General features: G+C 44.1%; 1 protein-coding gene across 5 annotated transcripts in view; it reads left to right on the top strand.

Moving 5' to 3' along the window:
- The window catches only part of DIP2C (disco interacting protein 2 homolog C), a 376,691-nt gene that overhangs the window by 337,338 nt on the left and 25,050 nt on the right, over positions 1–14,303 (top strand). For all 5 annotated transcript variants that reach the window (XM_059662882.1, XM_059662881.1, XM_059662883.1 and 2 more), the window contains one exon: positions 1,939–2,109. In XM_059662882.1, coding sequence (XP_059518865.1) covers positions 1,939–2,109 — 171 coding nt within the window. The remainder of the gene's footprint in view (positions 1–1,938; positions 2,110–14,303) is intronic.

The following is a 14,303-nucleotide window of genomic DNA, read 5'->3' as shown; positions in this document are numbered from 1 at the left end:
ATAATATCATAATTGAATGATTTCTAAGCACTTTACATATTGATTTATTTAACCTTTACAACAGCTCTCTGAATAAAACCCATCCTTGACTTCATTTTAAAAATGAGGAAACTTAAGTGACAGAGAAATTAAGCACCCTTTCCAAGTTCTTGCATTTAATAAAATTTGGAGCTAAATTTCGACTCTGTGACTCCAGGTCCACATTTCAAACCCCAGGCTGCATTGTCTCCCAATCCATACACGTGTAAATCATTCGTATTACTGAGATTTTACTGTTTCCTGTGTACCTGTATGTTTATAAAATCATGTCTGTATACCAATGATGGCGAACCTATGACACACGTGTCAGAGTCGACACGTGAACTCATTTTTTCGGTTGATTTTCTTTGTTAAATGGCATTTAAATATATAAAATAAATATCAAAAATACAAATCTTTGTTTTACTATGGTTGCAAATATCAAAAAATTTCTATATGTGACACAGCACCAGAGCTAAGTTAGGGTTTTTCAAAATGCTCACACGCTGAGCTCAAAAGGTTCGCCATCACTGCTGTATACTGTCAGTGTCAGCGCTATCTTGTGTGTTTCCCTCTTCGGTTCCGGAGCCCTGTGAACGCTCCCTGTACCCAACTTGCACGCGCTCTCTCTCGCTCTCTCACTCTTTCGCTCTCTCGTGCTCTCTCTCTCTCTCTCTCTCTCTCTCTCTCTCTCTCTCTCTCTCCCTCCCTCTCTCTCCCTTTCTCTCTCTCTCTCTACCTGTAACTACATCCTTGCAGGTGCTTCAAGGACGATGGGTCTGCTTGTGGCGATTGTTCTCAGACACACCAGTCACCTCATGGCAAGCGCAGCCCCTCGCTCTCACGAGGCCCCAGTGTGTGCTGACTCACTAGATTCCTCCTCCTCTGAGCTTCGCTGTTTTGCTCAGCTGACTGATTTGGTGCAGAGCAGAGGTGTGCGGACCTTAGAAACAGAGATGCCCTTGATAGGAGATTTTATCTGTGACCTTTGAAGTCTCATGGGACATAAAATGTCTTTTGCCCTAACATTCCGTTTTCCATTCCTGTGTTAGAATAGGTTTTCTCACCCTGGCCAGTGTGGCTCAGTTCGTTGGAGCATTGACCTGTGCACCTAAGGGTCAAGGGTTCAATTCTCCGTCAGGGCACATACCCAGGTTTTGGGTTCGATCCCCAATCAGGGAGTGTACAGGAGGCAGCCAGTTGATGTTTCTCTCTCACATTCATGTTTCTCACATCCATGTTTCTCTCTCTCTCTCTCTCCTCCCTCTCTCCCTCCCTCCCTCCCTCTCTTCCCTTCCTCTCTCTCTAAAGCCAATTTTTAAAAAAGTTTACTCATTTCTCTCCAGTTCCTGTGCATCCGTACCTGTAGGAATCTTTACAAATGCTCCCTTTCTTCCCCAAACCCTGTCCATTATTTTGTCCAGGACCTTGCTTCTCCTCAACCTTTCTCCTCCTCACTCTTGCTGTTGCTTCTTGCTGTTATTTAAAGCATGTTTGTAACGACATCCTTGGTAATCTGTTATCTATGTGATTGATTTTTTTTTACACATCCTAGACCAGCCGTGGGCGAACTATGGCCCGCGGGCCGGATCCGGCCCGTTTGGCTGTTCTATCCGGCCCGCGGAGCCAAAAGAGCGGAGGGTTCTCTTGCTCTCCCCTCCACTCCTTCACCAGCAGCAGTGTTAACATGGCAACATCGGGAAACACGGCCACAGCTCCTTCTTCTGAGTCCAGTTTAAGAACCCATTGTGGCCCTCGAGTCAAAAAGTTTGCCCACCCCTGGCCTAGACTGTTTCAATTAATAGCGTGGAACCTTTCGACCCTGGAAATGGACACCTGCTGTGTGGATGGGCCTGGTTCCGGAGGTCACACCCCTACGCACTTGGAAGGCTGATCTCTTACCGCTGCTGTTGTTTCTAGGCACGAGGACTGGACTTGTCCCGCGTGCGGACGTGTGTGGTGGTGGCAGAAGAACGGCCTCGAATAGCACTCACCCAGTCCTTCTCAAAACTGTTCAAAGACCTGGGCCTCCATCCGCGGGCAGTTAGCACCTCGTTTGGCTGTAGAGTGAACCTGGCCATTTGCTTGCAGGTGAGTTTTTTTTATGCCATCCGTACTGGGGTGACAGAGTCGCTGTTAATGACAGGTGTGCAACACGTGCTCAGGCTCACCCTACTTCCCTTGACTGATGCTTAGCTACGTTTAGAAGATGTGATTGGTGCACAGTGTTTCTTCCTTCTTATTGTTTTTATTCTGTATTTGTCAGTAACCATCTTACCTAGTAATAGACAAACATGTAAATTGACCGTCCCTCCACTATGCTCACCAGCCAATCAGGAGAGTATGCAAATTGACCCAACAAAGATGGCGGTTAATTTGCATAGGTATGCGCGAAGTGGCGGAGCGAAGACTGAAGGCTCCGGCTGGAGCAGCGAAGGCCTGGGTCCCGGGTGCCAGAGGAAAACTGGTGCCGGCAGCCAGGGGAAGGGAAGGCCTACTGCGCGAATCTCTTCGTGCAACAGGCCTCTAGTTGTTCATAATTAACATTCCTGGGACCTTTTAACTTTTGTAACAGGAGCAATGTTTGTCTGCAGTTGGGCTTTCTAAAGGCCAGGCACTAGACCAGGGGTCCTCAAACTACGGCCCGCGGGCCACATGCAAATACAAATATTGTATTTGTTCCCGGTTGTTGTTTTTTTGTTTTGTTTTGTTTTTTTGTTTTTTTGTGGTTTTTTTTTTGTTTTTTTTTTTTACTTCAAAATAAGATATGTGCAGTGTGCATAGGAATTTGTTCATAGTTTTTTGTTTTTTTTTAACTATAGTCTGGCCCTCCAACGGTCTGAGGGACAGTGAACTGGCCCCCTGTTTAAAAAGTTTGAGGACCCCTGCACTAGACAAATGTTTCATTGTGGCAAGAAATCTTGTCTTTTGAAGTACTTAGTTTTGTGTATGTAGACAGTGATTTCTGCAGGAAGAATTCCAAACATGAAGCAGGTTTGGCAGTTTGCTGCTATGGTGGCAATTTAGAAATTACAATTACAGCTGCACTTCTGTGGCATAGGCGTGAGGCCGCCCTCCTAAGGTAGCCTTGCATTAACCACCGCTAAAAAACATACATACTTATTTTCTTTCTTTATTAGTCTGCTGCCGAGTATCTCCACTACTCCTTTCTCTTTCTGAACTAACGTGAGGTCCAGTCCATGGCGATCACTGTGCCAGGTCGGAGGCCTGAGAGAAAGGAAGGGAAAGTGGTGTAGGAATGTTCTCCCCTGGGCCCTGCCCACAGCTTCACCCAGGACAAGCTCAGTTGCAGAGTTTGTTCGTCAAACATCTTAAAACAATAAAGGCTTGACTCACAGCAGGTGCTGGAACGAAGACCAGTTGACACAAGTCACCCTGGCCTCTACTCCCTGCCCACCCACTCTCTCTAAGTCCCCTCTAAGTCTCTCTAAAGTGGCTGCTCACAACCAACTTCTTGTCCTCATTGAACATTTCCTTGTAATCAGTGAGAAGGGCAGTAAAAACACAGATAATTTTTTTGAGTAAGTGAAGAAAATATTTTTAGTCAAAATAAACGGAGTGAGAGGGTGAAGAATGGCTTGGACACACAGGAGGCAGTTTTAGGGAGGGTGGCCAGGGAGGCTTCTCTAGGAGGTGAAGTGGCAGCCGAGTGCTCTGTGACATGAACCAAGTGCAGAATTCAGGCACAGGGGGCAGGGAGTGCAAAGCCTTGAGGCTGGTCAGCGAAACGTCCACTTTCTGTTCCGATCTTTCAGACGTTAGAAATGTGTGATGATGGCACCACACACACAGAGCCAGCTGTTATTTTGTTTTGCCCCTGTGGGTGGGCACCGTCATTCAGTCCTACTCTGTCACTCAGAATCAGCCAGCACACTACAGCTGGTGTGACCGAATTAGAGCCGTTCTTAGTAGCTGCTGTGTCAACTCCAATCAGAAGCCTCAAGGAAGCATGAAGCAGGAAGAAACAAAAATAATGGAAAAATTACCTCTGCTGATTGGCTATTAAAAGAACAATCTCAGGCAGAGCCCAGGTCTGAGGGCAGAAATCCCATGTCTCTTGCTCCCCGTGTACTTCTAAGGGGCCTGGTGCATAATAAATGTTTTTGAAAGTAATAACCAAAATACAGGTTAGCCAATCAGCAAATAATACCCATAATTTCATCTACCCAGAGATCATTAATCCCTTAATGTAAATAATAATAATAATAAACACAAAAGGCTAAAATATTCCAAACTCTGTACCTGAATATTTAAAGCCATTGAAAAATATACACTTCACTGCTGGTGGGAATGCAGACTGCTGCAGCCACTGTGGAAAACAGTATGGCATTTCCTCAAAAAATTAAAAATGGAACTGCCATTTGACCCAGTAATCCCACTTCTAGGAATATATCCTAAGAAAACAGAAACACCAATAAGAAAGGATATATGCACCCCTATGTTCATAGCAGCACAATTTATAATAGCTAAGATTTGGAAACAGCCTAAATGCCCATCAGCAGATGAGTGAACTAGAAAACTGTGGTACATCTACACAATGGAATACTATGCTGCTATAAAAAGGAAGGAATTCTTACCATTTGCAACAGCATGGATGAACCTGGAGAGCATTATGCTAAGTGAAATAAGTCAGTCAGTGAAAGAAAAATACCACATGAGCTCACTCATTTATGGATAATAAAGAACATTATAAACTGATGAGAAAGAATAGATACAGAGGCAGAGCCGAATTAAACAGATTGTCAAACTACAGTGGGGAGGGTTGGGGGGCGGGTAAGAGATCAACCGAAGGACTTGTATGCATGCATATAAGCATAAACTATGGACGCAAGACACTGGGGGCAGGGGGTTTAGGGCATGTATGGGGGGGGGCGAGGGGAGGCTGGGGGGAGATCAATTGGAAAACAAAAAGGAGACATATGTACTACTATTTGTAATACTTTAAACAATAAAAAAAAATAAAGGAAAATAAAGTTGGCCTTGTCAGCTGATAAGCTGCAAGTTCTTACAGACGGGAAAAAAAAAGAAAAAAGAAAAATATACATGGTTTTCCCTTTGGAGCAGCAGCTGCTAATAGATGTGAAATCGGTGAATGGATGTATTTGTTTCCAGTCGATTTGCTGTTTTTGACAGTATTGTTTTCTCAGTCGGGTTGTCTGTCATCCTTACTCACTGGGCTGCAGTTCGGCTCCAGGAGTTTTAGCAGAGGCAGCCTGTTGGAAGGGAGGCGTCTCGACCTCTGTCCAACGAGGAACAGAGCCACATCCAGGGGATGCGGAGTGAGTTCACAGGCTGTGGTCTCTGGCAGTGTTGTGTGAGGTCCGTGGGTGCCACCTTCCAGGGGGTTCCCTGGTCGGGGAAAGGCAGAGTGAAACAACTGACATGTTTCCATGACTGAGAATGAAGCGTATCTGACACATGAGAATGTAAAGCTATACAGAGATAAATTAGGGTGTGTGTTTTCATTTTGCTTTGAAGAATAGTTTTCATTGATGGCACCTGAACCTTTCACGATCCAACCTCAAGCTTCTCTTCCCCTCTTAACAATCTGATATGAAACGACAGTGTCTGCCGTAGAGTCATTCATGTTTTCACTTCCTGACACCCCGACCCGCTGTTCTGGCCCTGAAATGGGCTGCCGCCATCGTCATGTGTCGGACACCGCTTCTTTTCCAGGTCTCCTTTCCCATCCCTGCAGCTGGATATATCTTCTTCTGTCGACCTCCGGTGGCCCATTGTCTCTCCCACTTTATACTTTCTAGCACGTTTTATACAGACTTATCTACCCCACTTCCGGCCCTGTGCTCTGTGAAAAGCTGTTGGAGAACTCAGTGTCTCCCAAAGTCAGTCACTTCTTGAAGTGAATCCATTTCTTGGAAGTCCTGAGTGCAGTCCCTGCTCCTGCACACCCGACTCACATGAGAGAATAACCCTTCAGACAGGCCTCCTGTGTGAAGGGGGTTCATGGCAGCACTGAATGTTCTCGGGAATGGAGCACAGGGTGAAGCTCAGCAGGCGGACGTCCACCGTGCCACCTGTCACACGTCCTTGTGAGCGGAAAGCAGGGTGTAGCGCTCTTCAGGCTTCCCGCAGCATTGGCATCTCAGACAGCAGGTCCAGGCTGCACTATTGAAGAAAAAAAAAAAAAAGGCATGCACGCTCAGCCAAAAAAAAAAAAAAAAAAAAAAAGCAACACTGTTCTTTAACAAGTGTATTGGACCCTTCAGTTCTAGGCAGCATCTAGTATCTATCCCCACAGCTCTTGGAGGGGGAGTTCAGTCATTTCATTGTACAGTGAGAGAAACAGGCTCAGAGAAGCGAAGTGAAGCTTTCCTGATGGACAAAGCAGGGAGCTAAGCAGCCACAGAACACAGTCTCCCTGCTCGCAGACTATAGAATCCAGGCAGCCAGTGCTTTCAACAAATGCAGCATTTTGCAGCTTTGTTAGGTGTCAATTCTACTTGTGAGTATCCAATGAAATAACAGCTCTGTAAACTTCCGTTTTTGCAAAATTGAACTGTGTGCAGGCAGAGCAGCCTGTCTTCTGGGTTTTTTGTTTGTTTGTTTATTTAAATATATTTTATTAATTTTTTACAGAGAGGAAGAGAGAGGGATAGAGAGTTAGGAACATTGATGAGAGAGAAACATCGATCAGCTGCCTCTTGCACACCCCCCACTGGTGATGTGCCCGCAACGAAGGTACATGCCCTTGACCCGAATCGAACCTGGGACCCTTCAGCCCGCAGGCTGACGCTCTATCCACTGAGCCAAATTGGTTAGGGCCTGTCTTCTGTTTTCAACTGTTTCCTTTCCTCTAACATTTTAAATCAAAATTCCTGTTTCCGTGTGAGCTAATGGAGTAGTTCGAAAGACACACATCTCTGTGCGGAATGTGCTGTGACAGGCGGGCTTCCCTCTGCTGGCACTGTTGGCGCGGAGCGGGGTGTGGGGGTGCAGGGGACACCTACCAGGAGCGGCTTTGTGCCCAAGCCCAGAGCAGTGCTGCCATGACTTCATGGCACCTGCTCTCGTGCTGTTATGTGAAACCCTGGTGTGTGTTTCAAATAAGCAAAATTTATGAAAAATGACAAATATTGCCAGGTACACAAATGGGCAAATATAAAAATCTAAATGAGACACTCTTAAAGGTAGAAAAGTAGAAAATGGTGGCAATGTCTGTGAAGCTCTTGAATCTTGGAAACTGAGTGACTTGTTTGCCCAGGTATCATTTTGAGACAGGAATGGCCACATCAATTATTAGACATGGAATTCCATGTCAGGGCTTTAGGAATGGACTCCTAACGCCGTGTGGATGACTTTGACTTTTCCTGAACTATTGGTATGCTGTAGACTCTGCAGAAGAAAAATGTAGAAGTACGAGCCATTTGTTAAACGGAGGAATGGCATTTCCCAGCATCTTTAGCTGTTAAAAAATGACTTTAATTTAAAACGAGTTCAGTTGGTTGGATTTATGACAAAAGTGTACATTAGAAAGACCACATTAATAACTTCTGAGTTTAATTGGCTTTAACATAAATTTCCCTTAGTCCTCTTAAGAAGTGTCACTTGTTTATTAACCTCTGCCTGTAGCCACAATTACTCTTCTCAGAGTATAAGCTGAAAGGTCTTTGGTTCTATTAGATTTAGAAATTTGCTTCATTGTAACAGAAAAATTAGCATCCTGCTCACCCGCGGAAGGGAGGGGAAAATGGGGTCTTCTATTTTCCAAAACAGATTTCATTTTTTGCTCTATTAGGGAAAACCTTTAAGCCACCCGACACAGAAACTTTGTTATTTTGTAGAAAAATAACGATTCGTTTATCTGAAAGGAAAGTTTTATTGTGAATAGCTGTGTAGAAATACAGTGGGGCCTTGACTTACGAGTTTAATTCGTTCCGAGACCAAGCTCATTAAGGAGCTCGTTAACTCAAATTACTCTAGCAACTCAATGCAAAAAATCAGCGGAGAGACAGCTGGTATCTCAAAAAACTCGTTAGTCGGGACACTCGTAAGTCAAGGCCCCGCTGTAAATCAAAAGTAACAGTAAACCTTAAATCTTGAAATTCATACAATGAAAGAGAAATACAGCCATTCTGATGAGGAGAGGTAGACTCATTGATTGTTGAAAAAATCGGAGGCTCAGAGGGCGATGTAAATCTTTAGTAATTCTCAAAATAAAATGAATAGTCTTAGTAATAAGACTTCCATTAATTTGAGCTCTCAATTCATTTCCCCCTCCACTGCTTTTAGAAGGGGGAAGTGAAAGTAAACCAGGTGCTGCTGGGTGTTTATGCTCCAGGGGATTGGTCACATTCAGCTGAAACTGTCACAGCTTCTCCCACTGGTGTATGTTGTCCCAGATCATAATAATTGACACTGGAGACCAAGGGCCCCCTATTCTTAATTACCCAGAGTGTCAGTCATTCCACCTGGTAGGCAGCAGGAACCTCCTGGCAACTGAAATGAGCAGGAATCTGTCACGCTGTCATTGGTGTGCCCTCAGAAGCACGGAGGCGCTTAGGGCCAGGTTTAGGACTGTGCAGCTGGGGATCTGTACCACCAACCATCTGGCCAGGCACCACCATGAGCACATCTGCAGCCTGGCCCCCGTCACGGACACCCCACTGCCAAGGACAAGAGCGTGCTCCCTTGTGCTCTGCGTGGATGCAACTAATCAGCAGGCTTGGTTACCTACCCACAGGCTGGCTTCCAGGAAAGCCGGGAAGGAGAGCACTGGATATTTTTAGTTACTATAGAGGGACAGAGGCTCTCCTATGCAGCCAGGTTCCTAAAGTGGAGGAGTTCCCCCAAATACAGAAAGAGGGTTCAGATGCTTGGTGACCAGAAGTGAATGACCAGTGGTTACTTCAGCTCATCCTGTTGGCTGCCCAACATTAACACATACTCTTCATGCCATTCTTTTTTTTTAAATACGTTTTGATTGATTTCAGAGAGAAAGGGAGAGAGGGAGAGAGAAACGTCAATGATGAGAGAGAATCATTGATTGGCTGCCTCCTGCACGCCCCCTACTGGGGATTGAGCCTGCAACCCAGGCATATGCCCTGACTGAGAATCAAACCATGACCTCCAGGTTCATAGGTTGATACTCAACCACTAAGCCACACTGGCTGGGCTCTTCATCCCATTCTTAAACATCATTACCACTCCCCCCCCCCAAAAAAAAAAAAACACACACAAACAAACATGATAATGTAACGTTTACTAACCAATAATACATCCACCCTCTGTTCAAAGAGAACTGAAGCCTCAGCAGTTACTGAGACCAGTTTCCAGGTCCAGGGTTTCCGGGTAACGACCATTTTACCATGGATATTCTGCAAGCTGTAGACCAGATTGAACGTTCACCACCATGGACGGAAGGGAGAGGAAAGGAGGGGCGTACTCACTCATTCCTCTGTACGTTTGCATGTCTGATGTGTGCTGGGCACTGGCCATTACCACTTGCAAGCACTTGGTTGGTGCGGCCAGGTGCTAAGTATGCCTTTCCATCTGAACCTTCAGGAACTTTGGAAATAGCCCCGGGAGAGTGTAGGGGCCTAGTGGACTATGCTCAGGTGCCCAGCACTTGTTGGACTCACAAGCTTTACACCACATGTTCACTTCGGTTTGGGTAATCTCTTGGCACATGACCAAGTGATTCCTTACCAGTCATAGAACGTTTTCAGCCTTGAATCAAGAATAGAAGTGTCCGAGCTTCTCCTTTGTCCTTTAACCTCAGCAGCATCCACAGAAACAGCCGTGATTTCATGTCGTTCTGTGGACCAGAGAGGAAAGAGCTTGGTCTGCGACCCCAGGGTCTCATTACACAGGCCCAGCTCTGGTGTCCGAGCTGGAAGCAGAAACAGGAAATGTGAATGAGTGGGCGTGGCTGTGTTCCTGGAAGATTGCAGCAACAGGGAGGCCTTCTTTTTTTTTTCTTTTTTTGGCTCAGGGGTTTCTTTAGTCAGTTTGCCAATTCATGGCATGGACCACCACAGTCCAGCCTAGCAAACAAGCCAAGTTTTCACTCCCTCTGAAGAAAAAATAAAAATAAATGTATGAATGAATGAAATAGAAATTAGATGAATGGGGGAAATCAAGAAGGCAAAAGTTGAGTCTTCATCAAATTTAATAAGTCTGATAAACTTCTAGCAATACTGACTGTTAGACAAAAAAGAGACAGACTAATGGTGTCAAGTGCTGGCGAGGATGGGGGCAGTTTTGGAGCCTTGGACTTGGCTGTTGGGCTGGCACAGTTGCTTTGGAGAGCAGTGTGTCCGTTTCTTGTGCAGTTGAACATGGACTTACCCTGTGACCTAGCAATTCCATTCCTGGGTGTTTACCAAGAGATGAAAAGGTGTGTTCTCTCAGGGGCCTACACAGGTTTATAGCAGCCTGTTCATAATCGTCAAGAGTTAGGAACAGCTTGGAGTCCACTAACTGAGGCTGAAGGGCAGGAGTCGTCTGCCCGGGCAATGGAATGCTATTTGGTCATGGCAAGGAGTAGACGGCTCCTACGTGGAGCAGCATGGAAGTCTCTCAGGACCAGTTTGCTGAGTGAAGGAAGCCAGACACAGAAGTCTGCATACCATGCAAGGTTCCTGAGGCAAAGCTGGAGGCACAAGAGTCAGATTGCTGCAAAACGGCAGTACAGGACGTTTGAAGTGACGAAAACTTTCTGTCTTGACTGTGAAACTGGTTATATGACTGTATACACTTGACAAAATCAACTTGTACACCTAAGGGTAAATTTTATTGCATGCAAATTATACCTAGAGACATCTGACAGATAAGGAGGGAGGGAACAAGTTCAAGTCTTAGAAATCGGGTTCCTGATTAGCCAAGATGAAGCAGCAGGGACCAGATTTGCTCTCTCTTCTGAAGCAAAGAGTAGGCAGGTATATAAAGAAGACACTGGACCCCTGGCAGCACGAAACAGATCCCTGAGAGACAAGCTTCCCCTGTGACTTCCTCAGATTGCTGCCTTGAGAGAGTGTGTGAACTGCGGTGCAGGGAGTGGAACTGAGGCAGAGCCCCGGGTGCTCCTTGAGCGGAGGAGATGGAGCTGAGGGCTGCTACCGCCCACAGAACAGGGTGCCGGAGAGACCCTCCCCAAGTGTCCACAGAGGACCTCCCCACGTATCCAGGTGAACACCAGTCAGCATACCCCGATTAAAGCATCATTTTATATAAGGAACTAACCAAAGCCGGAACAGAACCAGCCAAAGGCTTCAAGGGAGTAGTGCTTCTTCCTCCCAGTCAGACTGAAAATCTCATCAGCCACGAGAGCACCGCTCTGGGCCCACCTAACCAACCTTAAAAGGAAGAACTACATGGGCAGTGGGAGTGGGCTGGGAGAGGTCAATGGGAGGGAAAGGAAACATGTGTAATACTTTCAACAATAAAGAATTAAAAAAAGAAAAAGAAGAACCTTGAGGATCAAGCTCTTTCCAAGTAATTTGATGTGGAACAAAGCTCAAGAATTTACAGGAATGCCCTGACTTGGTAGCTCAGTTGGTTAGCGCATCACCCTGATTCACCACAGTTGCAGGTTCTATCCCCAGTCAGGGCACATACAAGAATCAACCAGTGAATGCATAAATAAATGAAATAACAAATCTCTCCCTCCCTTTTATCCTCCCTCCTTTCCCCCCTCCTTCCCTCCTTTTCCCTTCCTCCCTCCCTCCCTCCATCCTTCCTTTCCGCTCTCTCTCTCAAACCAATAAATAAGTAAGAATTTTTTAAAGAATTTGTAGGAATACAAATATATCCAGCACCCAACAAAGTCAAATTACAATGTCTGACATCCTATCAAAAATTACCAGGCATAGCCGAAACCGGTTTGGCTCAGTGGATAGAGCGTCGGCCTGCGGACTGAAAGGTCCCAGGTTCGATTCTGGTCAAGGGCATGTACCTGGGTTGCGGGCACATCCCCGGTGGGGGATGTGCAGGAGGCGGCTGATCGATGTTTCTCTCTCATCGATGTTTCTGACTCTCTATCTCTCTCCCTTCCTCTCTGTAAAAAATCAATAAAATATATTAAAAAAAAATTACCAGGCATACCAGGAAGCAGTAAATACCAATCAAAACTGAACAAAACTGACACAGATACAGATTTTGGGTCCAAGGACAATAAAAGAGTTATTTTAACCATATTTCAGATATTCAAAAGTTAAGAAGAAACAGAATGTTGAAAAGGAAAAAAGCTGAAATTGAACTTATAGAAGTGAAAACTCTAATATGTGAGATGAAAAATATACTGGATGAAATCAACAACAGAAGAGAAGATTAGTGAACTTGAACACATAGCAGTAGAAACTTTCCAAAATAAAACATAGAAAAAATAATTTTAAGAAATGGAAAACTACAAGGGATTTAATATACATATAATTGGAGTCCCCCCCCCCCCAAAAAAAAAAGAGGAACAAGGGGATTTCAGGAAAAGTACATGAAGAAATATTCAAATTTGATCAAACTATAAACCTACAAATCCCAGCGCTCAGCTACCTCTAACATAACATGAAGGACAGTGATCAATTAAGTTGCTCAAAACCAATGATACAAGGAAAGTCTTAAAAACAGCCAAGAAAAAAATCAAGTTACACAGGAACAAAGATGAGGATGACTTAAAATTCTTTATCAGAAATGATGTAAGAAAGAAGAAAGCAGAGAACTTTCTATAAATACTGAGAGAAAAATATTGGCAACCTAGAATTTTATATTCAGTGGAAATATTTTTGAAGAGCAAAGGCTAAATAAAAACTTTTTAGCCTCACAAATGCTGTGAATTTACCGCCAGCAGACCCACACAATGAGAAATATGAACAGAAATCCTTTAGGCAAAAGAGAAATGATACTAGATTGAAATCTAGGTCTGCACAAGTAATGCTGGAAATGGCAACTGCATAGGTCAACTTGCAATATTTTTTTCTTGTTATTTAAATCTCTTTAGAAGGTAGTTGACTACTTTCATAAAACCCGTAATATATTGTGCGATTTATAACATATGAAAAAGCCTTACTGTATGAAAACTTCCCAGAGGTTGAGAGGGGAGAAGTAGAAGTATACTGTCTCTACTATTGTAAGGTTCTTATACCATATAGACTGTGATATATTGAAGATATATGCCTTAATAACCACTAAATTCAAACTTTTTAAAAGTTAAAGCTAACACACCTACAGAGGACATAAAATGGATCTATTAAAATATATTCAATATACAAGAAGACTTAAAGGAGGAAAAATAGATGGAATGAATTTTTTTAGAAATGCATAAGATAGATTTAAACATCTTAACATCAGTAATCCACTCCATGAGGTTGGATTCTTAAAAAGCAATATCCATATATACATAGCCTACAACAAACTGAGTTTACCTTTTTTTTTTTTTCTCAACAAACTGCATTTAAAAATAAAGACACAGCTCTGACTCAGTTGATTGGAGTATCAACCTATATACCAAGAAGGTTATGGGTTTGATTCCCTGTCAGGGCACATACCTGGGTTGTGGGTTCAATCCCAGGTGGGGATATGTTCAGGAGGCATCCAATCAATGTTTCTCTCTCTCTCATTGATGTCTCTCTCCCTCCCTCTTTCCCTCCTTCTCTCTCTCCCTTCCTTCTCCCTCCCTTCCATTCTCTCTCTAAAAAAAAACACAAATCATTGTATTTATTGACCATTTGTTTTTCTTCCACGGGCTGTTACTCATTTTCTTTGTCTTTCCTTTACTTTCCTTCCGGTCCTTTCTTTAAGTATTTGATGATCTTTAAGTACTTGGGAACAGTTCTATGCATTAGGGATCTCCTCATTTAAAGAAAACCTGGCTTGCTGAAACCGGTTTGGCTCAGTGGATAGAGCGTCGGCGTGCGGACTGAAAGGTCTTGGGTTTGATTCCGGTCAAGGGCATGTACCTGGGTTGCGGGCACATCCCCAGTGGGAGATGTGCAGGAGGCAGCTGATGGATGTTTCTCTCTCATCGAAGTTTCTAACTCTCTATCTCCCTTCCTCTCTGTAAAAAAATCAATAAAATATATATATTTTAAAAAAAGAAGAAAACCTGGCTTGCATTCCTTAGCAAAGATTTTGCTAAATAAGCACTCCTAATATGTATCTTGCGATCTCAGATTGTTATACCTTAGGATTTTTGAAATTTGGGAACACCTACATGTTAACTCCCTGTCTCCATCTCCAAGTACCCTTGACAGTGGAGCAGATGGTCTTGTTCCAGTGGCTGTGTATGTTTCTTCCACACATCTGTAAGTTAG

This window comes from Myotis daubentonii, chromosome 1, assembly GCF_963259705.1.
Source record: "Myotis daubentonii chromosome 1, mMyoDau2.1, whole genome shotgun sequence".
Lineage (NCBI taxonomy): Eukaryota > Metazoa > Chordata > Mammalia > Chiroptera > Vespertilionidae > Myotis > Myotis daubentonii.
This window is presented reverse-complemented; position numbering and strand designations above follow the sequence as displayed.